The sequence below is a fragment of the Planococcus citri genome, chromosome 2 (assembly GCF_950023065.1).
Source record: "Planococcus citri chromosome 2, ihPlaCitr1.1, whole genome shotgun sequence".
Lineage (NCBI taxonomy): Eukaryota > Metazoa > Arthropoda > Insecta > Hemiptera > Pseudococcidae > Planococcus > Planococcus citri.
This window is the reverse complement of record NC_088678.1, coordinates 11,992,791-12,018,852: the sequence shown is the minus strand read 5'-3', so window position 1 is coordinate 12,018,852 and position 26,062 is coordinate 11,992,791. Positions and strand designations below refer to the sequence as shown.

Genomic DNA, 26,062 nt, shown 5'->3' with positions numbered 1-26,062 from the left:
AAAAAAGTTTTTCAATTTTTTCACTCTGGTTGGCTACTTTGCCCCTTAAGATTACGAATCACATATTTGCGCAAAAACATTCAAAAATAATTTTCAATTTATTTACTCTGGTGGGCTATTTTGCCCCTCAAGATTGTGAATCCTAAATACTTCGTATATTCATGCAAAAACAATGTTTAGTCATTTGGATTTTAATTTTAAACCATTTTTTTCCGATGTATCATAGATGCAAATTCATTCATCTATTTAGACATTAATTGCCATTCAGGAGGATGAGATGGTGTCTTCCTCACTTCATTTTCTCAATTTTTTGACAAATTTGTCAATTCTTTGTCCATTATCACGTAATTGTTCTTGGTACACAGGTGACACCTTCATTATAATTATTCTAATCACTTGTTTATAAAATTTGTCAGCTACAAATACGTTGCTCATTGTGTAAGTCCTTTTAATTAATTCTCTAATAATTTCTAGGACACAACTGCCCCTATCAAATTTGTTGCAGGCTTTGACTTCTATAACTGCAGTGAGTAGGTATTTTTCCAACTTTTTCTTCCAATTTTCTTAATTGTTTTTCAATTTATTTATTTATTTCAATTTTTTTTTACAAACATTTTGTCTAATTTGTCCAGTTTGACATCTGTATTTTTATGATTGTCTGCTGATTGGTTGACATATTTTGTCAGTTTTCTAATTTTTCACACTTGTATCATTTTTGTATTCATTGGTCTTTTTGACGTAATTATTAGTCCAATTTTCCAATTCTTCAATGTATAATTCACATTGTATTACTTTTTGGTATGCCTTTTTTGAACATGGTGTGGTAGCTTCTTGTAATTTAGATAGCTGATCCATTTTTCTGATTAAATTGTCAATTTGATTTTATTGGACTGTTTGTGTGTCCACCATACGTTTTATTTTTCCATTTTCATATTTCTATGTGAGCTGTAATTCATGGTCAAAGATATCTACATCCACAAGCTCATTGGGTGGGAGGGTGGGCTGACGTAATCCGTCATCTTCATTATTGTCATCAAAAAATAATGATCTCTAGTCATTATAATAAGTTTATTTTTATTAAATTATCTTCCTGCCTAATTTCAGGTATTATTTTTTTATTTACAAAGATGAGAGTTATTTAATAAATAATTGCAAAATATTGTATGTTTATTTCATATAAGTAAATTTAAATCACTCATACAACGAATGTGGAATAGAATAAAATGCGCAGGAGTGCGTTGCTTTGTTCACATCGGAACAAAATGATAACGTGTGCGTTGGCCAGCAGCAGCAGCTGCGGCTCAACGGTTGATGCAAAAACAGCGGAGGGTGCGGCATAGGTAGCAGCAACGTGCGGCATAGATAGCTGCAAAATACCACGTTTTCGTAAATTTGATGTTTTTTGCTTCTGGAAAAATATAATTTTCTTTTTATTTCAAAAGACTATATTTAATTTAAAGCAAAAAATCATCTGTATAGGGTACACTGACCCAATGTAGATAGGCGCGCATGAAAAAGGAAACTTTTTCGTAACATATTAACTACATGCAAGTTAGTTGGGCGCCATTGTTATAATATTCTTATGCCTTAGGCGGATAATTAGGTGATATTTAGCCCGTAGGACACTTACCCCTGTGATCTAATACGCGAAAGGTAACAACATTATACAAAATATGCACGTCTATGTACTTTTACACATTTATTCATCCCTTATCAGGATGTTCACATACACAACACAATTATATAAAAAGACACAAATAAGATGAGGGTAAAACCTCTTAAACACTTAATATCTAACTTATACATAACACATTAAACTTCGGAAGATCCGCGAATAATAATAAAGAACACGTAAATACTGACTGCCTCTCCGGGTATTGAAAAGACAGTAACGGACATCGCGCCACTCAGTTGGCACGAAGCCCTGACCGACGCTCTTTTCAGTGTTACCCGAATTAGGGTACATAATATACTCTAATTCGAGTAACCCTGTGGCCATATATCTCCCTCTGACACCGCGAATCTCACCCTTCCCTCACTTCTCGCTTCGCATTACCCAAGAGTTAATGTTTTATCGCTACTGTGGAAACATCGACTGCTCAAAAAATTATTCGAATTTACGACGCGAAAAGACGCGAGGGAGTAAACACGGCGGTGTAAACTTCAACGTTACAAAAATGTTGATTTTCCCCGAGAGAAAAGTCGATTCCTCGAAGGGTTGTTGTACACAAAATCGTAAAATAATTTCCAGTAAAAGAAGCAAGATGTAAGCAGTACTAGAGAGAAGCACACAGCACACCTACACCCGCCGTATAGTAAGTATAATTTCCACCAAAAGAAAGAAAAAGAAAGATATACGAGTGCATAATAAATCAGCACGACGACCAACCTATCCCCAAGTACGAGTACCATAGAGAGGGTATGGAATGCAGCGACCAGGTAATAATACATATTTATTAGAAGACGTACGCGTGATAGCGGCGCGGCGCCGCCTCGTCGGAAAGCTCGTTACTCACGAGAGGTCGGTACTCGTATACTAACTAAGTAACTATACGAAAAAGTTAATAAATTTTCGGTAAAGTACACGACTGTTTAAAAGGATAGAAGTTTTTCGAGAGCTTCATTAAAAATGTGAAAAGGTAAAATTATTAAAAAGTCGGCAGCAGCCGCAACCATCGTCGTAAAAATCGTTCAGTTTCGCTCCATCCTCACTCAAGTGTGCTTACAATAGTTGCAATCCAATTTTCGAGTCGATTTTTTTTCCTCCTCTTCTCTAGAGTGAATTGGCTAGTTGGTCGTGGTTGCGCTATTTTTTTTTTTATTCTCGTCTACTTTTTCCCTCTTTTTCGACGAGATAATTTATTGAGGTGCAGTCGGCCGACGTAATTGTTTGGAGTATTGAATTTTGGTGTATTGTTACAAGGTACCCGACATATCCCTGCATTCGTCAACCTACCCTTGTAATGGTGTACTGTGTACGAGAATTTGTGGCGAAATATTCCTCAAGGCTTATGCGAGCTCATGCAAAAAATTAAATCGCCTTTGTACCGAGTTGCAGCTTGAAAATTATTGTTTCTACCTATATCTTTTCCTTTTCTTCTTCTTCCATCATTTTTATGGCTAAAAAAAAACTATCTAATGCTCAAAATGGTGTAAATTTTCTCGTGTTGTTTTTGGCACCATGATCGACTTGATCTGATTTTTAAAGTGCGAGGATTCAATTCCAACGTAAAAAGAGCATTTTATCCATTTTTTTTTTCAAAAATTGTCCCTTCGAAATTGGATTTTACGATTTTCAGCCGAAATCGCAGATTTTGCGTTTTAACATAGGACTTGCACGAAATTTTTCAAACTTTACAAAGGTAGATCGAAAGATCATGCAAAAATTTATCACCTGTCAAAATTTCAAGTGCTAAAGTGCGTTTTAAGATTTTTGGTGAATTTTTGAAAATCGAATTTAGGCCAAAAATGAGGGAAGAAATCAAAATTTTACCAAATTGACCAAGAAAACTGAAATTTGGGATATACTCTATTTTTGACACGCCAAATCGATTGGAAACAGTTTCAACCCGTTTTGAGCAATTCTGGAGCCTCCAGCAGATTTTTGAAACTCGAAATTCCCACAAAATTCCATCAAATTGGAGTTGTGAAGCTAAAATTTATTCTAAAAACTAATTTCAATACGCTACAGAGTACTGCAGGTGAATTTCAAGTCGTTTTGGATCCTCCAGCGACTTTTTGAAAATTCCTGAAGCCTCCAGCAGATTTTTGAAACTTTAAATTTTCACAAAATTTCATCAAATTAATGTAGATGGAAAGCTGAAATTTACTCTACACTCCAATTTTAACACTCTCTGAAGACGACTTCAGGTGAGTTCAAGTAATTTTAGGACCTGCAGCGATTTTTTTTGAAAATTACTGGAGCCTCCTAAACCTGTTTTGAGGAGCTACTCGTACATTTTTATTGGTTTTACGCATGTCTGATATTTTTTCTCACCCTTCCCTCCCTCTTCAGACTTCAAGACCATCTAATTTTGGAATTCCTTCAACCAAAATCGCTCTTGTGGTATTCACGCTCAATTTTTAACGAATTTATCCACATTTGGGACAATTTCTAGAGGAACACCCCGAGTTTGTTATTTTAATTTTTTTTGACGTAGTTTGGGGAAAAAAATCTCCAATAAACAATTCTCTGTTCGTAGGAAAATTTTAGGAAATTTCTAGTTAGAAAAAAAAAATAGAACCCTTCAATTCTAAGTAAACATGCTAAATTAAACATAAATATTTCAAAAATAAGCCACCATTCCATTTTTAGCTACTCAAATTAATTTCTCCACCTTCTGGAGAAGTTCGAAAATTCTGGAGGAATGAAAAGTCCGGCCAGAAGCTTCAGAATGATCCAAAACGGTTTCGTCAAAAATCAATTTGAGCATGCTAAAATTTTGGTTTTGGTGGGTTTTCCAAAAATCGTGATTTAATCAAAATTGGAGCTGTGGGAAAAAAGATTGATTTATAGAAAGTGGGCAAACCAAAGTTTAAATGCTCAAAAACGAAAAAAAAATGCTGAAAATTACAAAAAAAGTCAATCAAATTTTGAAAATAGAAAAAATTTGTGAAAATATCACATAAATCATCCCAAAAACTGTAAAATTGGCATAAAAATCACTTGAAAGCCATCATAAATTGATGGAATTTCAATGAAATTTCCCACAATTTTGCAATGCATACCTAATTGCTTGAAGAATCATTAAAACTTGTTAGGTTAGAAAATTTGCCAAAAATTGCATAAAAATTTGTTAAAATGCCATACAAATGATTGAAAAATCTAAAAAAAAAGTGTCCAACCTCTATCAAAATTGAAAGAAGTTTTGCAACAAGTAATAAAATTGATCAAATTATGATCAAATTGGAAAAAATTTTTGTAGAAATTACATGAAGTATCTATCATTGAAACATCAAAATGAACACAAAAATTACAGATTGAAAATTGCCAAAAATGATAAAATTTGAGAATTGAGACAAGGATCCAAAAAAAAAAAAAAAAAAAAAAAAAAATGGATCACGAATCAAAGCTGAACATGATTCGAATCAAGGATAATGTAAAATCTGACATCAACAGAAAGTCTGCCCCTCCCCCAGCTTTCACCTCAAAAATGCATTTTCTGGCTGAGTCTCTTGACCATTGACACTTGAAAACCTCAAACAACGAACTATTAATCCTTTCAAGGTGGGTGTGTGTGTGTGTGTGTGTGTGTGTGGGGTGGGGGGGTATAGTATTCCAATTAGACAAGGATTACTCACCCATGTGCCAACTCCATGATCTTGACTATGCAACAAGGCCTTTTTCATTTCGTTACAGGTACTCTGATTCTTCAACTGCGTCGCGTAAGCCATTCGAAATGCATTTCCGACAATTGAATTCAGTTCTTCGGCCTGAAACAATAACGGAAGATTAGATACCATGTTGAAAAATAAACTTCATTTGTACGAGTTGAGTAGGTCTAGGTACCTTATATATTTATGTACCTACACATTGAGATTATCAATAGAGCATACCTACTCTACCCAGTACCCAATATCCCATCCAGTACAGTAAATATAGTACCTATGTGTACCATATACGTACAAAAACCCCCATTTTATTCCCATTTGCGACACTACACGTTACACAAAAAAAGGCTTTTCGCTTTTGTGCTGCGCAAGAGTATTGTATATATATTGCATTTCCGATTGTCGAGTGTATGTATCGCCTACGGGCTTTCTGGCAAGGCGCATTATATCATTCGAGCGTGAATAAAACTTTCATTTAAACGGCATCGTCATCGCTGGCGCTCGCTGCTGTCTACATCGCGTAACTATACGAGTACTGTATTTTCAAGTCAGTCAAACTATTTGTATACACACGCGACATAAATACTTCGTCGCTCCCATCCTGTTTTTCACTCCTCTCGTGGTCCGAGTTCATCGCATTTTTTAATCTCAATCCAGGCGAGAACTATATTATTTTTCTTTCAAACCGAATACAAAACGTCTTACAAATTGTACTCGACAGCTTGTCTCTTTAATTGAAAAAAAAAACAGTGTTGCTGCGCTTTTTTAGGCAGATTTTCTTCATAAATACAGATGAGATCGATCTTTTTCACGAGCGTCGGTTTTAACGGGTGACATAGAAATTTGGTGCCAAAAAGTTGGGTAGTTGACAAAAAATTAAAGGAAATAATCTTTGGGCCCCCTCTCCAAGCCAAACATCTAGAAAGGATTTATTTTCGCGCTTGAAAATTCCTCTTTTTGTTTCAGAATTGTCAAACAAAAGTCTCTTTTTTTTGCCAAATTTGCTTAGGTATAAGATTCTGTTGTTTCTTTTTGCCAAATTTGCCGAAGTCAGAAAATGTCAATTTTGGGAAAAGTTGTCAAAGATTGCCATTGGGGGGCGGGGGGAACGAGGCCTATTAACAAGTGTGAATTTCTGTCAGAACGGTCAAAAAGTGTTGATTTTGGTCAAAATGATCAAAAAGTGTCAATTTTTGTCAAAAGTGCCAATTTTGCCAAAACGTTTCAACTTTTGTCAAAAGTGTCAAAAAGTGCAATTTTTGTCAACGTGTCAAAAAAAGTGTCAATTTATATCAAAATGATCAGCAAGTGTCAATTTTTGTCAAAATTGTCAAATAGTGTCAATTTTTGTCAAAAGTGCCAATTTTGTTAAAAAGTGTCAAAAAGTGTCTATTTTTATCAAAATTGTCAAAAAGCATCAATTCAGTCAAAATTGTTAAAAAGCATCAGTTTTTGTCAAAATTGTTAAAAGTGTTAATTTTTGTCAAAATAGTCAAAAAGTGCCACTCTTGGTCAAAAGTGTCAAAAAGTGTCAACTTTTGTTAAAATTGCCAAAGAGCATCAATTTTGTCAAAATTGTTAAAAATGTCAAATTTTGTAAAAATAGTCAAAAAGTGCCAATCTTTGTCAAAAGTGCAAAACGTGTCAATTTTTGTCAAGTATCAAAAAGTGTCAAAAAGTGCAATTTTTGTCAACATCTCAAAAAAAAAGTATCAATCTATGTCAAAATGATCAAAAAGTGCAATTTTTGTCAAAATGATCAATAAGTGTCAATTTAGGTCAAAAGTGTCAATTTTGTCGAAAAGTGTCTTTTTTCTTCAAAAGTGTTGATTTTTGTCAAAAGTGCCAATTTTTGTAGAAAGTGTCAATTTTTGTAAAAAGTCTCAGAAAGTGTCAATTTTTTGTCAAAAAGGGTCAAAAAGTGCGATTTTTGTCAACGTCTCAAAAAAAGTATCAATTTATGTCAAAGTGATTAAAAAGTGCAATTTTTGTCAAAATTATCAATAACTGTCAATTTCTGTCAAATGTGTAAATTTGGTCAAAAAGTGTCTTTTTTCTTCAAAAGTGTTGATTTTTGTCAAAAAGTGTCAATTTTGTCAAAGTTGTCAAAAAGTGTATATTTTTGTTAAAATTGTTAAAAATGTCCATTTTTGTAAAAATAGTCAAAACGTGTCAATTTTGTCAAAAGTGTCAAGAAGTGCAATTTTTGTCAACGTCTCAAAAAAAGTGTCAATTTATGTCAGAATGATCAGAAAGTGTCAATTTGTGTCAAGATGATCAAAAAGTGTCAATTTCTGTCAAAAGCGCCAATGTTGTAAAAAAGCGTCAATTTTTGTCAAAAGTGTCAAAAAGTGTCTATTTTTATTAAAATTGCCAAAAAGCATCAATTTTGTCAAAATTGTTCAAAAGTGTCAGTTTTTGTCAAAATTGTTAAGTGTCAATTTTTGTCAAATTACTCAAAAAGTGCCAATCTTGATCAAAAGTGTCAAAAAGTGTCAAAATTGTCAAATTGTGTCAATTTTCGTCAAAATTGTGAAGAAGTGTTCATTTCTGTCAAAAGTATCAAAATTGTCAACAACCCGATTCGCGCAGAGGCAAAATAAAACTAGTTTTTTTTTGCCACTGTGGCAAAAAAACACATATTCTCAATCATGAAGGGGTGCTTTGCCAACGTGGCAAAACATGGCGGACAAAAGTTTGCATGTGTCATTTTTTTGCCAACCAGTGGCAAAGAGTTGGCAAATTCAACTGATATGACTGTGTTTTTGCCAGCATTTTGACATTTTTTGTCAATTGAGGCAATCCACTCGCGCATAAATCATCATATTCCTAAGGTAGTATGAATTTTCTTTAAAATACAATTAAAAATTAGAATTTTTGAATTTTTAAATTTATTTTATTTGTTTTTGCATTAGTTTTTTTTTTCAAAGTACATAGGTCCCTATTTTATGTTTTCCAATTTGAAACAAAATTCGCTACACCCAATCAAATTTTGTAAAAAATAAATTAAAAAAAATACAAAATGCAATATATAATTTATTTAAAATATTTAAATTCACTGCAATCACTCAAAAAAAAGGCAAAGAAAAATAAAAGTTGCATCTATAGGTATGATTTTAAATATTTTTACCCAAAAAAAGTGTGCTTTGTTTTTGAACTTTCTGAAAAAATTCCTCACAGTCACCTCTAATTACAAAAAAGAAAAAATATAATGCAAAATAATTGGTTGCAGTTTTTGGTAAATTTGGAGTATTAAATGAAAAGATAAAATTTTGAAAAAATTGCCATTTGTAGAGGATAAATGGGGCTATCGATTGGTACAATTGATTTTTTGATTGCATACGTAGTTTCGGCAGAAAAAAATGATTTATCGAATTTGTGACAGATCGCCCCACTCTCCCCCATAACTTTTTTGACACAGCTAGCCTAAATTATAGCAATTGAGGGGTTTCATGGACAAGGGGCCTTAATCAATGTTTTTGCTTTTCTGACAAGTATTTGCAATTCTGAAAATATATTTTAAAATTACGTTTTTCATCAATTCTCCACCATATTCAGTGATATTAAAGTGTTCTTTCATGAAAAAAAAAAAACGAATTAGAAAATGTTTGCTTATGGAAAAAATGTCAAGTCTACTTGAACTTATAAAAGCAGTAAAAAAAATTGATCAAGGCCCCTTTTCCATTCAACCTCTCAATCAGCAACAGGCGCTCGCAAACAAATTATAAGAATTCATTTTATGCCCATATCTCTGTGTGATACTGGTAGCCGTAGGGTTAGGTGTAGGTTGTTAGGAACAGGAGGTCCCAGGTTCGATCCCCCCTTAGGTATAGGAATTTTAGTGACAGGAATTAGGTAAGAAAAATTTGTAAGGGTTGGAAAGTATCATGGATGAAAAAAATCGAAAAAGTACCTATGTATCCATTCATTTTTTATTTTTAAAAATCAAATAAATGTGACCGTTAATTATAAATGTGCGCTATTGGCAAAAATACTGCCATCGTGGCAATTGCCTGTAATTGGCAAAATACTGACACTGACAAACATTTGACACGTGTTGGCAAACTTCAAATACTCGTCGCTCATTGGCTGAAGCTTTGCCATTTCACTAGTTTTTTTTTGCCATTTGTTCACTTTTTGTCAGCAGCAAAATATTTTGCCTCTTGCGCGAATCGGGAAAGCGTTAATTTTTGTCAAAAAGTGTCAATTTGTCAAAATTAACAAAAAGCTTCAATTTTTGACAAAATTGTCAAACAGTCATGTTTCTGCCAAAATTGCTAAAAAAAGCCTGTTTTGGCTAATATTGTCAAAAAAATTTCCATTTTTTACCAACAATTTTTAGTGAGTTGACAACAAGTTGTAAGTAATGATTGTTTTTTCACCAAAATGCACAGGAAGCAGTTTTTTAACAAAATAGTCAACATGGTCGTTTAGTTTTTCCAAAATTGCTAAGAAAGTATTTTTTTTTGCCAATACATCCAAAAAGCACTTATTTTTCGTTTTATTTCGAAGATTGCCAAATAAAAAGTCCTGTTTTTCACCAAATTGCTCAACAGGTTCTTCTTCTGTCTCATTTATTTTCCTCCAAATACTCGTACTTTAATTTTCTCAGCTTTTATAGAAATTTTTGTTATTTTTGAAATGTAATTTGGTGGCATTTTTCGAAATATGAGAAAATGTATTTTATTTTGGAAGCCATGCAAGATAATATTTCTCTTTCCCCATTTTGGCATGTCCGATAGACGGCAATAACCTCGAACTTGCAACGAAAATTGGACTAAAAAATCCAACTTAAAACTGAAGAAGCGTTTCCTCTGCAATAACCAAGCAACTTCAACAAACACATAATATGTAATTAAACCTTTCAATTCGCACGCAGAACAAGGAAAAATCGCGAATACGGAATACTTCCTCGACTCCTCGACGTATATCCTATCGTGTGATCAAGCCGCCTAAATAACGTACTTACAACGTTTAAAACGATGAATGATTCTAAACATGAAAATCTCAACATCACATAGGTACCAATTCCATGCGAATTAGGTCAATAGACACGATACTTGACCACAGTTTAACACGCGTGCTGTGTTTTCCTTTTCTACTTTTCATTGTAAATACGAGTAACTACAAATAAAGTACCTACCTACACATGTGTGAGTACGAGAATTCGTTGAATGGTGCTTGCCCTCCTTTTGCAGAGGTACCTCTCTCTCCCTAAATAGGTATGCTCAAATGTTAATTCGAGCGCCAGCCATTGAATTCGACTACTCGCATATTTGCCCACCCCCTCTAATAAATGGTTGTCCAGACAGACAGCTCGTCGTAATTATATCCCATAGGTATAAGCACAGCGATAATTAAATGAAGTGGCGGAGACTCCGCCATCTATCAGCTGCTTATAGTTGCTGGTCGTGTCAGAAGACAGCAAATATTATAGTAGAATAGCTGCAGCTTAAGAGATCATTTAGTGATAGGAGTTTATATACCTATATTTTACGAGTTGGTATGCGGAGAAATTTCCAAAATATATGTTTTCATTGAATTGTGCACGTACCACGTAGGTATAGGTATAAGGTAGGCATTAATATAAAATGCATATTTTAATTTTGATACATTGAGGTTAACTGACCTCTGCTATCGTGAGAGAGAGCCAATAAAATAAAGAGAAAATGTTGATAAATGTATCTTTATTAAGCATCGATAGGCTGGTAATTGATTCAAATGCCAATTTGGTTCATTCAAAATTAATGGGTTGTATTTACGTACCTAGGTAATGTGCAAGTTTCAAGAAAAATTACGAAAGCAGAGGAATGAAATGAGGCTAAGAATAAAGTTGTACCCAAAATTTGGCGAGCTTTTAAAAATTGAGCTTTTAAAAAATGCTCAACTCTAAATAACTGAACTCGGGACCCCTTCAATTTCTCATTTCGGCAAAAAAATCATTGATTCGATACTCACAAAATTTTTGCAATTTCGTTCATTCTCGTTCGTTTTTCTTATTCTCAAGATATTCATAATCTATTCCTTGCCAAAGAAGAAAACGAACTGAAACCGTTTTTTCTACACAAATTGTACATTTTTTAAATAGATAGGAAGCAATTCGTTCATTTTTATTGCCCCTTGATTTACATTTTATTCATCGACTGCGGTAATTGCGAGCTTATATATCGAAACCAAAAAGGAAGCAAAAAAAAGCTGTATACACATCCACATAGTTGAATGTACTATACCAAACCTATAAATCACATCGGCCAATAAATAAAATTATAATCACGTTTATCGTCTCGTTATCAAGATTCAAATAAAATCATTCCACCACATATAGGGGAGGAGAAAATACGAAATTATGATAACGAAGTCCCTGAGACAATCTCGTGACACAAAATTTCAGTCTATTCTGCCTTTTTTCTACTCCTTTGCCCCATTCCAGCCCTATACTCTCTCTACAGAACATCATCAGATATATTCGTATCTCGACGGAATTCGGTCGAGAGACGAGACGTAAAGAAGACTGTCTGGAATCGCTCGCGAGTGCAATGAAAACGAAAAAAAAAAGTTTTTATTGCACTATTCTCTAGAGCGCTCACAATCGAAAATAATGGCAGAAAATACTGTAAAATCGTGATTTATCGTAAGGCCGCAGCGGACATTGCGGTACACGCAGTCATAAAAACACGCGAACGGATCATCTTGTGTACCAACAATACAAACACTCGTTCATTTCGTTTCGTACCTCGTAGTTTGATTTTTTTACCTCATTCCACGACATGTAGGTACTTAGGAGAGTCTTCAATCAGCGAATGCCTTACTTTGAAATAATGATGCAGTCGTCTTTGCCGTATCAGCATGCCCCAAAGGCACCTGTGGTATGCAGCACGTGCATATATATGTACAATGTACACACATAGTATGTACATTCGTGTACTCTATGGCAATAATTAATGGAGAAAGTAGCGAGCTTTAATTCGATGTTTGTGTTGCTGTCTGATATACGTCATTCGTACATATTTGTACTGGAAACTATATAGAAGTATAATCCTTCTTTGTAAAAGTCTTATACGCGATGGGGAGCTGGTAGGTAGGAAGGTACATAGGTACGTTATACTTACAGAACATTTAATGCCAATCGCGTTGATATTCAGCTGAATGAAGCTACTTATCAATTATTGACCTAACAAAGAGCTTTGATTTTTATTTTTTGAAGATTTTTACAGCTGGTTGCATCTCAATGCTATTCCGCCCCTCAATTACATCGTTTCTTATTCATTTTAATGAGATGCCATTAACACCTGATTCATAAGAACTGTCTAAAAATTAGATTTATGGAAACTAAACATTAGATATTTAGAAATCCTAAAATCCAATTAACACAATATGAGATTTTTCATTCCTACTCAAAAAATTGACTCAATTTCTGAGTTCAAAAAGTTTCAAAAAATAATCAAAACAAGTTTTGATGAAAATTCTGATTGCTTCTTGAAATTTTATTCTCTTTTGATAGGGTTGCATGACATTTTTTTCAAAAATTCTAAAAATCACCACTTAATTTTGGGCTCAAAATTCATCAAAAATGCTTTAATAATGCTTTCATCGAAGTATTTGAGTTCTCGTGAAATTTCAACACCTTTTGATGGATCATATCACACTTTTCATAATAACTCAAAAAACACGACCAGATATTTTTAGGCTGAAAATTATTCAAACATGACTAAAATTTTTTGTCAAAACATTTGAAAATTTCGCGAAATTTTTACCTATTTCAATAGGATGTATGGCACGTTTTCAAAAATAGTACAATTATTGATAACGACCCAAAAATCTTCAGAAATGCTCGAAAGACACTTTCATGGAAATATTTAAATTTCTTGTGAAATTTCAACTGATTTTGATAGGTCACAAGACACAAAAATCTGAAAATTACAAGTTGGTATAATCATTTAATTTTGAGCTCAACATTTTTTAAAAATCTCAAAAACCCGTTCTTGTCGAAATATATTCAAAATTTTCTTGAAATTTTTATTCATTTTGATAGGTCTTATGATACTTTTTCAAAAAATTTGAAATCGTCATCCATAAAATTGGACTTGAAAAGTTTTAAAAAATGCATAAAAACCATTTTCGTCGAAAAAATTTAAAATTTTCGTGAAATTTTCATCCATTTTGATGGAAGTGTGGCACTCTCTTTCTAAAAACCTGAGAATATGCTCAATTTTCGGCTCGAAATTCGTCAAAAGCCCCCAAGAAACATTTTAACTGTAATTCGTAACTGTATCGAAAATTTGTGCCATTTTGATAGGTCACGTGACACTTTTTCTAAAAATCTGAAAATTCATCACTCAATTTTGGGCTTAAAACCCTTCCAAAATGCTTGAAAATCATTTCCGTCGAAATACTTATTCGTAGTGAAATTTCCAAGTACTCATTTCATCGTCCAATCGGACTCAAAATTTTTCAAAAATACTAAAAAAAATTTTTCATGGAAATAATTTTGAAATTTTCGTGTTTGTATCCATTTTGAGAGGTCATAATGACAATTTTTGATGAAAACCTGAAAATCCACTCAATTTTGAGTATCAAAATTGAAAATTCATCACAAATGCTCAAAAAATATTTCCATCAGAATATTCGAAATCATAACAAAATTTTTACCCACTTTGATAGATCACGTGACACTTTTTTCAAGATTTCGAAAATTACCACTCGATTTTGGGCTCAACACTCATCAAATTCAAATATATTCAAAAAAAAAAAAATTTCATCAAAATTTTCATACCAATTTTGATAGATTGTATGGCACTTTTTCAGAAATTTCGAAATTGTCACTGAATTTCAAACTAACGAAACCCTTCAAAAATGCTCGAAAAAATGTTCGTCAAAATACTTATTCGAAATTCAAGCGAAATTTCTACTCATTTCATCATCCTAATCGGCTCAAAATGCTTCAAAAATACTGAAAAAAAATGTTCGTGAAATTTTTATTCATTTCGATTGATTATAATGACCCTTTTTCTGAAAACCTGAAAATCCATTCAACTTTATTTTGGGCTCAAAATTCATCACAAATGCTCAAAAAACATTTTCATGCCAGAATATTATATTATTTGAAACTACCAATAGCGAGATTTTTACCCACTTTTATAGATCAATTGACACTTTTTTAGAAATTTCAAAAATCATCACTCGATTTTGGGCTCAAAATTCAACAAAAATATTCAAAAACCATTTTCATCGAAATATTCAAAATTTTTTCAAAATTTTTACCCACTCTGATAGATTTGTATGGCACTTTTTCAAAAATTCCGAAAATTGTCATACTCAATTTTAGGCTCAAAATTTGATCAAAAATATTCAAAAAACTTTTTCACTCGAGTATTGAAAATTGTCGCGAAATAACCCATTTTGAGAGATCGCATGACACTTGATATCCCAAAAACATAGCTCAATTTTGGGCTCAAAATTCTTCAAAAATGCTCAAAAACCTATCGTCAAAATATTCGTAATGTTCGCAACATTTTCACCCTCCCCTTTGATGATTTAATATGACACTTTTTCAAAAAAATTAAAAATCATCATCCAATACTGGACTAAAAATTCTTCAAGAATTTTCGAAAGACGTAATCTGTTTTCAGAAAACCTAAAATTCATTATTTGATAAGTATTGCATTCAAAATTCTTCAAAAATGCTCAACAATATTTTCATCAAAACGCGGTTGAATTTCTCGCAAAATTTCAATTCATTTTAATAGTTTGAACGACACTTCTCCAAAAATCTCAAAAATCGGTTCTCGATAACACGAATAATAAATAATAAAACAGAATATTTACACTTTTTCTACTTGTGTTAAAAGTGGACCTTAAAAGTTAAAAGTGAAGGGTGATTCCAAAATAGAGATTCTTAGAAGTCAGTACGTGATTTTGAAGCTTTAAAAAGTAGACTACTTGTCCCATGTCAAAAGTGAATCTCGAAACGTCAGTCGTTATTTTCTCTTTTCGAGCTTTTATGTGCTGATTTTTGGAGAATAAATCCCATAAATATAGACATTCGATACCCAGACACATGATCATTTCCAAAATTTCGAGTTTTTGCCCCCATTTCCTTCAGGGACTCGTGTTGAACATTTTTGCGAAAAAAAAAAAACAAAAAACAAAAATAGTTTTTAAAAGGACATGAAATTGAGACTCCCTCTATTCGTATAATCTACTAGGGGGCTCCGCCTCCTGGCCGCTTCGCGGCCTCACCCCCGTACTCGTTCCTCGGGCTTCGCCCTCGGAACTCGCTCTTGGGGGCTGCGCCCCAAACCCCCCTTCCCTCTCCCTTTTCTCTCTCAGAACTCGTTTTTTCAAGGTTGACCCCAAGTCCCTTTCCTTACAACTTACTACGCAAAATGAATAATTAACTAGACAGCTAAGCTGCAAAGTGTGCGTAGCTAGCTGCCTTTTCTACAGCTAACCGTTATTACATCTAGGTAGTGCATAAGTGAATCAACCATGTCATAGTAATGAGAATTTTTGAAACTCTCACTGCTTCAAAATAATAATTGTTTTTCAGTGTTTTCATATTTTCCAAATTAAGTATAATAGGTATTTCAGAATAATTTATAAGCTTGTATTGCTTCTAAATTAAGAAATTTCTAGTTGTTTTTCATAGTTTGCATTGTTTTAAAATTTACAAAATTTCAAATCAATTTCCCGAATTCCCCATCGCTACAATTTCATAAAGTTTTCAATAAATTTTCAGAATTTTGCATTGCTGCTGAGTTAGGAAATTTGCAATCAATTTTTAGAATTCACATTGCCTCTAAATAGTCAAATTTTGAATAATTTTTCAGAATTCTTATTGTCTTTAAATTAAAAAATTTCAAATTCAATTTTCAAGTTCATACTGTCCACAAATTGTAAAACGTTTACTCAATTTTTGGAATTTACATTGCCTCCAATTTTTCAGAATTCTCATCTTGTTCATAAATATTACAATACTTATTTCATATAATTTTCAAGTTCACATTATCTGCAACTTACAGAACTTTTAATCAATTTTTGGAATTCTCAGCGTCTCTAAATACAAATTTTCATATTATTTTTTTTTAGAATTTCCATTGTCTTCAAATTTATAAATTTTCAAACCAACTTTCAGAACTTGCTTTTTATTCTAAATTAAGAATTAAATCTTATAAAATATGTTAAGAATTTGAATTTCCTCTAAATTACACGAAAAATATGGGTAATTTTTACAAAAAAATTTAACTAAATACTGGTATTTAGCACAATGAAGTACCAGATCCCATTCAATAATTTTTACTGTAATCGTATAGTAAAAATTATCATTTTAATAAATTTTGCTATAGGTACCAATAGTAAAAATCATTTTGTTTTAATAATTTTTACTAAATCATGATAATAAAAATTTCATGTTTCAATTGTACAAAAATTAGTTTAATTACTCATTTTGAAGTAATTTTTAAATTATAAGTAAAAAGTTAAAAATTATTCATGTCAATGTAATTCTTACTATACTTATGGCTATAGATAGACAAAAAATTAATTCATAACTCAATTTCAGCATTATTTAGCAAATGATATAATTCATAACTCAATTTCAGCATTATTTTTGCCCCATTATCATGTACTACATAGGTAGTAACTCCAAAGCATTTACCTATCCAATTTTCCTACGAAAAATCTGTCACCTACCTACTTACCTCACGGGGATTCGAACCTGGGTCCCTAAATTTCCTATTCCTACCTGCATGCCCTATCCATTCAGCCACCAATTCACTACGAGGGTTAGGGCATTAAAATAATATATTTGTTTGGTAAACGCCCCACCAAACCACTCCCACTTGGAATTTACAGCTAACAGACCGGGGGTGTAACAGGGTACAATGAAACACAGCTGGTGATGGAATAGACTGGGGGTATAGCAGGGTACAATGAGCGGCAGGTGTTCTACAAGTCCCCTTTTCCCTTTTTTAGGATTTAATGCATTAAAATAATGAACTAAAATTGCAATTACTCAGCAATTACCCATCCGAATTGAATGAAAATAAATCTATACCCTCCGCCTTAATGATTCTCAAATGGTGTCCCATAGGTACAAAAAACGGTTGGATAGCTTAAGAGAACATTCATTGCAATTGAAATTTCAATTTCTCAAAGCGAAACCAATAGTGTGCTACGCACACTAAAAAGAGAAATACTCGGCTGAGAATTATAAGTTGGCTGTTTTGTTTACTATTTTGATGATTTAAAAAAATGCTTAGCAAGTTGGAAATATTCGGCCGAGAAATTTGAAGTTCAAAGTTGAAATTGTTCAAAATATTACTTTTTTGATTTTTAATTTTTCATGCTTAAACTAATAAATTTTGAATTCGAAATGTTTTATAATATATCTACACGTCATAAGGAACATCTTAAAACAAAAATGAGCGAAATCGGTCTAGTTTTCATAAATTTACAAAAGGGGGCCCAAAAATTCGTTTTTGGGGCATATCTCGCCCCCTAGATGGTACCAAATCGGTTCAAATTTTGGAATTCGGTTTAAAATGCAATTTGGAAGAAAGTGTATTTCCAAAATTTTTTTATGTTGATTTTAGCCCCCTTTCTCCGAAATTTGAGGCCCCTAAAATCAAAATTGGGCCTTCGCTATACTTTTCGCATCAAGTACTCATCGAGAGCTTTCTTAAAAAAAAAAAAAATTAGCTTCCTAGGTGTAATGGGGGCCGAATGAGAGCCTGGTGAACTTTTTTTGCTTGTAGCTGTATACTATAGATTGTTATTTCAATTTGATTTAAATGAAACTCTAGGTTGTTTTTCACTTCCTCTTTGCTCCTCATTCCATCTCATCACCCTTTCTTTAAAACCCCCTCCCCCCACATCGATCTTATCATCACAATAAGCACCTCATTTATCCAACACCTCATTATAATTAAAGATAATTTAGCAAAAGGGCGAAAAATCTCCTCCCCTCCCCCCTACCCATCATTCAACTTGGTAAAATGTGCCACACCACAATGACAACGCGACGACGACGATGGTACATTTTCGTCTTTTTGTTTTTACACCATAAAAACGAGAAGGGAAACAAAAGATATATGCACGAAATAAAAAGGAAATATAAAGTTTTACGCGGTTCATCATTTAGCAAGTCTAAGCGAGTACGTAAATATATACTTGGTCGCAGCCGCATTAACGTGTATTAGCATATAATAGTCGTTTCGCTGGTCGGAAAATAAAAACAAAGCGAAAAAAATAACATCTAGAATACGCATAATACTACACGCTACGGTAGAACAAACGAATGCGAAAAAAAAAAGGTACCAGGTTACCCCTCGAGTTAAACGAACCATTAAACAAACAATTAAATAAAAGTAAATTTTCCAACAACTTCGGCGTCTTTTTCAGCCAACAGAGTAAAAAAAAACATACACCGAAACAGGGAAATGGGAGGCAGAGAGAAGGACGGAAACGAAACATGGAACAAGATGAAGTACGAGCTGAGTGAAATATTAAAGGCGCGGGCTTATAATCTTCTATAGGTAGGTTTTTGTTTTTCGAGCCGTAACCCGACGACGACGGAAAAGGGCAATTTAACCCGATTGAAACTCGTTTCCCAAACCATATTTATTTTTCCATTTCCGTCAATCATTACCTAGGTACGGATGATGAAGATGAAGACGGTGAAGAGGAGGGAGAAAGAGACGAAGAAAATAAGCTACATATTTCTCGATTGCAACAGCTCAAGCTCAAAAGTAACACTGAAAAAAAAAACAGCCAAGCCCCCTTCTTCTTTCTCCTTCTCTACTTTTCTGCACCTATACAGGAGAATTTGAGCATCTCGTTTTACTCCACGACGTTTATATATAAAAAAGAAATTTAATCAAAAATTGATGTTATTGTCGACGCAAAAATGTCTTACAGAGTGCAGCTTTTATTACGTCGGCGGTGGCAAAAAGCGACATAAAAATGCACTTAATGGAATTCATCGTATACTCGATAATCTCGTCGTCGCTTGCATTTCTTTCTCGCCTGCTTCCACTTCCATCGTCAGCCGAATATATGAAACGATGTACGTCTACAAAGGCTCAAAGAGGGAGGCAATCGGGGCATCAGCTTTAGGTAGCTTTTTCGTGCACATTCGTAGGGGTGCGGAGCAATTTTCTTGCGCTGACTGGAAAAGCTTAATGCAACTTTGTTAACTTTTAACGGTCGTGTTTAAAGTTTTAAGCGCAGCGTCAGGCAGAGGGTGAAATCCGCAGGCAATTTTCTCGGCACGTAATTGCAATTTCTTCTCGCTTTTGTTTTCCATTTGTATGTGTATCCGTCGTGTATTTGGTACTGTTTTTCGCAAATAACCATTTTGTGAGACGCGTCGGCTTGTTTTTTTGTGCTTTTTTAAAATCCACTTTCTGGTTCTTGATTTTGGAAACGTACTCGTATAAAGAGGCGAGTTTTAATTATGTAATTCAAATTATACGTTGTCATTTGCAGAGGGAAAAATGTCAACGACAACGTGGTAGAAATAGGTGCTCTTAATGTATAGGCTCCGAGTTGCAATCTTAAGTATATTCTATGTTCGTTTCGTCGCCGTTTTACTTATCCCCCTCTGTATAATTTTTTATATTCCCTTCGAAGTCGTAAAAAATCGTCTTTTTAAAAGCCCTAACGTTTAAACCATAAAAAAATGAGAGAATACAGAATCTTACATGGAAACGTTTTCAATAAAAGGACTTTTGAATCGATAGAATTTTTAATGGTGAAACAAAAAAAAAAAAAAACTTTTTAGATAATGTTACAAACCGTCCTCCCACGAAATCAGTTACAATATAAAGTACCCTAACAATATTATGGTATACGTTTTGTTATGATGATAGATACTCGTATCTAGATATCAATTGCTCTCTGTCTCAGTTTGTATTTTTTTTCACCAATTTTTATTTTTCATTTCAAGGATCTGATTGAGATTTTTTTTAATGAAAAAAGTTATGATTACCAACGATCGAATCTAAAAATGACTATAATATTCGAATTCAACAATCTCGAATTGGCAAGAATTGATGCGTCACTTGTATTTTTATCAAGACTTTTTTGCCTTTTTTTTTCAATTTGAACTGCAAAAAAGAGTATTGAAGGGTCATACCAACTCCAAAAACTTTTTTGAAAAAGTGCCGTAACCATCAAATGAGTAAAAATGATGCGAAATTTATACCTATGGATACCTACTCGTGAAAAAAAATATTTGTCAATGTCCTAAAGATGTGCGATTTCATGAGGAAAATTTCTTCAACAATGACAGTAAAAAGAAGTCGTGCTAGAAAGCCCCCCCCCCCCTCACAAAATATATGAGAAATCCGAAAAATTGAAATTTTTACGTTTTAGGGTCCATTTTCACTAGAAATACCCAGGTAATATTAAAATTTTTTTGACCCCGCTGCATGGTGAAAAAGTGGAACTTGTCCCTTCCTCAAAAAATTCAAAAAAATGAATAGTTACATACCTATTTTTACTTTTTTTCCTGAATTGTGATCCTTGAATTTGGTCAACTTTTATCAGAAAAGCACTATTTTAATGTTTCTGATTTGCTCTCCATCCCCTCCTCCCCACCTTCACAATGAAAAAATGGAATTTGGTCCATCCCCAAGTTTCTAAAAATAATATTTTGTGGACAGATCAGGTTCATGGGGAAAAATTCAATTCAACAACATTTTTTTTTTTTTTTTTTTATTCTTTATTTGAGATACATGCGGCAGCATTGCTGCCATCGTATCAAGTTAAGCATGTAAGTACATAGAATACAAATTTCAGCTTTAAAATATAGGGCAAAGAACTTGATTAAAACATAAAAGATGAAGATTTAAAACTATGGGTACATAAAATCTACGCCAGGTTATTTCAAAAAATTTGAACTCTTATTTTTTTTTTTTTTTTTTTTTGTTTTGGGTGTTTATAATTACACGATTATTACACCCGTGGCTAGAAGGGTTTAGATTTGGTTTATTAGGTTGGTGCTTTTAAGTAGGGTTATAAATTTTTGGATTTCGGAAGGGTTATCTGGAATGGTCATTGAATTTGGGTCTATTTGGAGAGATAGTCTTGTTTGCTGTAATTTAGGACAGGTGAATAGTAAATGTTGGATGGATATAGGTTCATTTTCACAGAATTGACAGGGGGGTTTCGGAATTTTTTGATAGAGATGATTGTGTGTGATTTTAGAGTGGCCTATTCTTAGACGGGTTATAATTATTTCTTCTCTTCTGTTTAGGTGATCAAGATTTTTCCAGGGGTAGATTGTTTTTTTGTGTTGAAAGAGTTTGTTTGATGTCTGTGATGACCAGAAATTTTGCCATTTAGAGTGAGTATTTTGTTTGAAGAAGGATTTTATATCGTCAGGGGTGAAAATGGTGAAGGGAGGGGGGATAGTGGCTGATTTTGCATAGGTGTCAACAATTTCATTTCCTTCAATGCTGACATGACTAGGAGTATACATAAGGTGGATGGTGTGGTTTGAATTTTGGAGATCTAGCAGAATTTTGTGGATATTTTGAACAATAGGGTGATCTGAAAAAATGTTTTGTATGGATATCAAGGAACTAAGAGAGTCACTTTGTATTAAAAAGTTTTTGTTTTCAAGCTGAGTGGTGGATATGTTCAAAAGACAATGGTAAATTGCAAGAAGTTCGGCAGTAAATATTGAAGAGACCTCATGAATTTTAAAATTGAAAATTTTTTCATTTATTGAAAAAGCATATCCTGTATGTAGGTTAGAGATTTTGGAACCATCAGTAAAGCATAAATTGAATTCTGTGTAGTTTGATATGAGTTCAAGATAGTGGCTTTTGATTTCTAATGGGGAATGGTTTCTTTTAGGATAATTTCTCAGTTGAAAATCAATTTGTAAGGGTTTTAATAGCCAAGGAGGGTATGTTATGGGTTTTTGGATGAGATTTTTGAGATCAATTTCAAGGTTTTTTATTTCTGAGATGAACTTAGCAAGTGGGTTGTCATTTTGTTGGAAATGATGTAAGCTGAATATTGAGATAAGATTTTGGAGGGGATGTGATGGATTAGCTGAGGCTGATGTAATGAATTTATTTGTTACTAGTGATTTTCTGAAATCTGAGGGTAGTTCCGCAGCTTCACAGTAGATGCTATCTATGGGTGAGGAGTAAAGAGCTCCAATGCAAATTCGTAAAGAAGAATTTTGAATAGTTTTTAAGATATTGGCGGTTTTATTGGAAATTTTTGTAAAGCATGGACTGCCATAGTCAATTTTGCTGCGTATGAGAGATTTATATAGATGGATTAATAATTTACGTGAAGGGTTATATTTAGGATTTTTTATTATTTTTAATAAATTGATACGTTTCAAGAGTTCTGATTTTACGTTTAGAAAATGGGGGGTCCAAGTTAGTTTTTCATCAAATGTAAGTCCGAGAAATTTGGTAGAAGATTTGAACTCCAAGGAGCGACCTTTAAATTTTAGAGTGGGTTTTGGGTTGATTTGATTTTTTCTAGAAAAAAGTACACAATGTGTTTTGGATTCTGAAAAACTTAACCCGTTTGTTTCAGCCCATTTTTCAATTTGGTTTAGGGTTTCCTGAATTTTTTCTACAATAAGGTTGAGGTTTTTAGATCTAAGAGAGATGTTTAAGTCATCTGCAAAAATTCTCAAAGAGAGTGGTTTAGTTATAACATCACAAATGTCATCAATTTGTATCAGAAACAAGATTGTACTAAGAACAGAACCTTGAGGAACTCCATTTTCAATTTCAAAGGATTTTGAGTAAGTGTTATCTAGGCGAACTCTGAAAGAACGATTTGTTAGAAAGTTTTGAATAAAGTATGCCAAGTGTCCACGAATTCCAAAGGAGTGTAATTTTCTGAGAATTTTATAACGCCAAGCTTTATCAAATGCTTTTTCAAGGTCAAAGAACACTGAAAGTACATATTCTTTATTTTCAAAAGCAGTGTTAATTTCATTTTGTAGGCTAAAAAGATGGTCCAGTGTAGATCTTTTTTTTCTAAATCCACTTTGAAAGGAACTGAGAGAGTTTGTGCTATCTATGAACCAATTTAGTCTTTTGATAACCATTTTTTCTAAGATTTTGCAAGGGACTGATGTTAAGGAAATGGGTCTATAACTAGAAGGAAGATGAGGATTTTTACCTGGTTTTAGGATGGGAATGATAATAGCACTTTTCCATGTTTGAGGAAATAAATTTGTAGTCCAAATTTTGTTATATAAGTTCAACAGGTCATTTTTTCCATTTTCATCCAAATATTTCAACATGTGAGGGTGGATGTCATCAGGCCCTGGAGATGAGTCTTTTATGTTGTGATTTAAGCAGTATAGTAATTCTTGCATAGAAAAAGGGGTGTTATAGGACTCTAGGTTTTCAGATGAGAAATCAAGTGTTTCATTTTCAGCTTGTGCCTTAATCATTTGGAAAGTAGGAATATAAGAGCTTTTAGAGGAAACCTTTGCAAAAGATTGGGCCAGGACATTGGCCACTTCTTGAGGAGAGGTAATTGTTAAATTTTCATCAGTTAGGTAGGAAATTTCAGTTGGTATGTAACATCCTTTTAAAATTCGAATTTTTTTCCACATTTCTTTCACTGATGTGCTTTGAGTGATTTTCAACATGAACTTATTCCAGCTCTCTCTTTGTTTAGATAGATTGATCCTACGTGCAATAGCACGTTTTTTTTTGAAATCAATGAGGTTTTCCATGGTGCTATTTTTCTTGAATTTTTTTAAGGACCTTTTGCGTTCAAGAATTGCATTTTTTAATTCCTGGCACCACCAGGGTACAGATTTTTTTGAAATTTTGGAGGAAGATTTTGGAATGCTTTGTATAGCTGCTTGAATAATAGAATTTGTAAATTTTTCAACTATAGAGTCCAGGTCCTCAACTGAAAAATCAATAGGGAGAATTTTTTTATTGAAGTTGGACCAATTTGCTTTATCAAGAATCCATTTGGGGCATTTTTCTCTATTTGGTTTTATAATTTGATCAGAAAAAGTTATATTAATTGGGAAGTGATCACTATAGTGTAAATCATCTTGAGGATTCCAAGAGAGGAGATGAGAGATGTTTGGAGAGCAAAAAGTCAAGTCAATATTTGAAAAAGAACCAGTAGAAATATTGAAATGGGTTGGCTTTGAAGAATTTAAGAGTATGGTATCATTTTTTAGGAGAAATTTATCAATTATGTTGCCACGATTATTAGTTGAGATGGAACCCCAAGTTTTAGAATGGGCATTAAAATCTCCCAGAACAATGTAAGGGTTTGGTAGTTGAGAGAAAATGTCTTCAAGTTCTTGTGTAGAAATAATTTGGTGGGGAGGAACGTAAATATTACAGATTGTGAGATTGGTACAGGCAGAATTTGGCGAGTTTATCAATACTGCATTTGCTTGTATATTTCCAGTAGTGATATTCAGATGAGAGGCTGTTTTTGAGTCTTTAACAAAAATAGCTGTGCCTCCACAAGCTTTTTCTCCACCATTAAAATCAAAACGAAAAGATGAATAATTTTTAAGCTTGAAAGAATGATGGGAACGAAAATGTGTTTCCTGTAGAGCAATAATTTCAGGATTTAGGTGATAAATCATAGTTTTCAACTCGCCAGAGTGGCTATAAACACCATTAATGTTCCACTGTATCAAAAATGTCATTTTTTTTTTTTTTTTTAAATTTAACTTAATTGTTTTTTTTTGTTGTTTTTATCATTTTTATGTTTTTTTTTTTTTTTTTCAAATTTTTGCTATGAAAAAATAATTTCAATTTTGTACCTCAATGACTAATTTCCCTAGGTGTGAATACAACTTAAAATTAAAACTAAAATTAACATACATTGCTCCAAGTACCTATATAATAAGATCAATCAGGTAGTTATTTGAGAAAAAATAAATAAAATACTCTAATAATTGATGAAAAAAAGAAAAAAAAAGAAAGTTGTCTGAAGTATCTGGCGAGTTCTTGATGATTTAAATTCTAGTTTAAGAGTTCTCATCTGAAAGTTGCTGATCTTGCTCTGTAGTAGGTGGTTCATTAGAGGTGAGGTTTTTGAGCTTATTTTGAAGCTTTGTAAAACGAGTTTTCATGGATCTGTGAGATAGATAACTGTAGTTGTCTTGTAGAATTTTAATAACTCCTTTGAAATCTGCAGTAAATTGAAGTACACTTTGGCAGGGATCTTTTTGGCCTTTTACCATGTCCATAAGTAGACCAAAATTGCTGAAAGAAATGGGATAATCTGCACTGTTTTCCTTGAAGTTGTCTTCTATTGGAGCAAGTAGTTGTTTGATGGAAATTGGCTCTAGATGTTCAGTTTCAGGCTCAAATCTTATGCGTTTTTTGTCCTGTTTATCTTTTTCTTCAGTGGTGATATTAGATTGGTTAAGTACCTCTTCGGATAATTGTGTACTTGTAGATAAGGGTCTTTTAGCTGCATTTTGGATAGGGTCAAGGTCCATATGTTCTACTTGATTATCATGGATCTGATGGATCTGTGTGGTAGTCAGGCCTGCATTTTCAATGTTTTGTTCTGTTATTTTTACATCACTGGAACTGGAGTCAAGTTCTGGATTTATTTTGGTTTTTTCTGCTATCTTATTGTCATCTTTTTTAGCAAAATCACAGGTTGCTGTAGTATGTCCGAGTTGGTGACATATAAAACATTTAACTTGAGCATTATTGTAAAAAACACGATATTCCTCTTCATCATAAGT

The 26,062-nt window shown here is 33.1% G+C and overlaps 1 protein-coding gene across 4 annotated transcripts in view; it reads right to left on the bottom strand.

The window, feature by feature from the left end:
• LOC135834674 (EGFR adapter protein-like) overlaps positions 1 to 26,062 on the bottom strand; it is a 249,375-nt gene that overhangs the window by 31,584 nt on the left and 191,729 nt on the right. For all 4 annotated transcript variants that reach the window (XM_065348618.1, XM_065348617.1, XM_065348620.1 and 1 more), the window contains one exon: positions 5,302 to 5,433. In XM_065348618.1, coding sequence (XP_065204690.1) covers positions 5,302 to 5,433 — 132 coding nt within the window. The remainder of the gene's footprint in view (positions 1 to 5,301; positions 5,434 to 26,062) is intronic.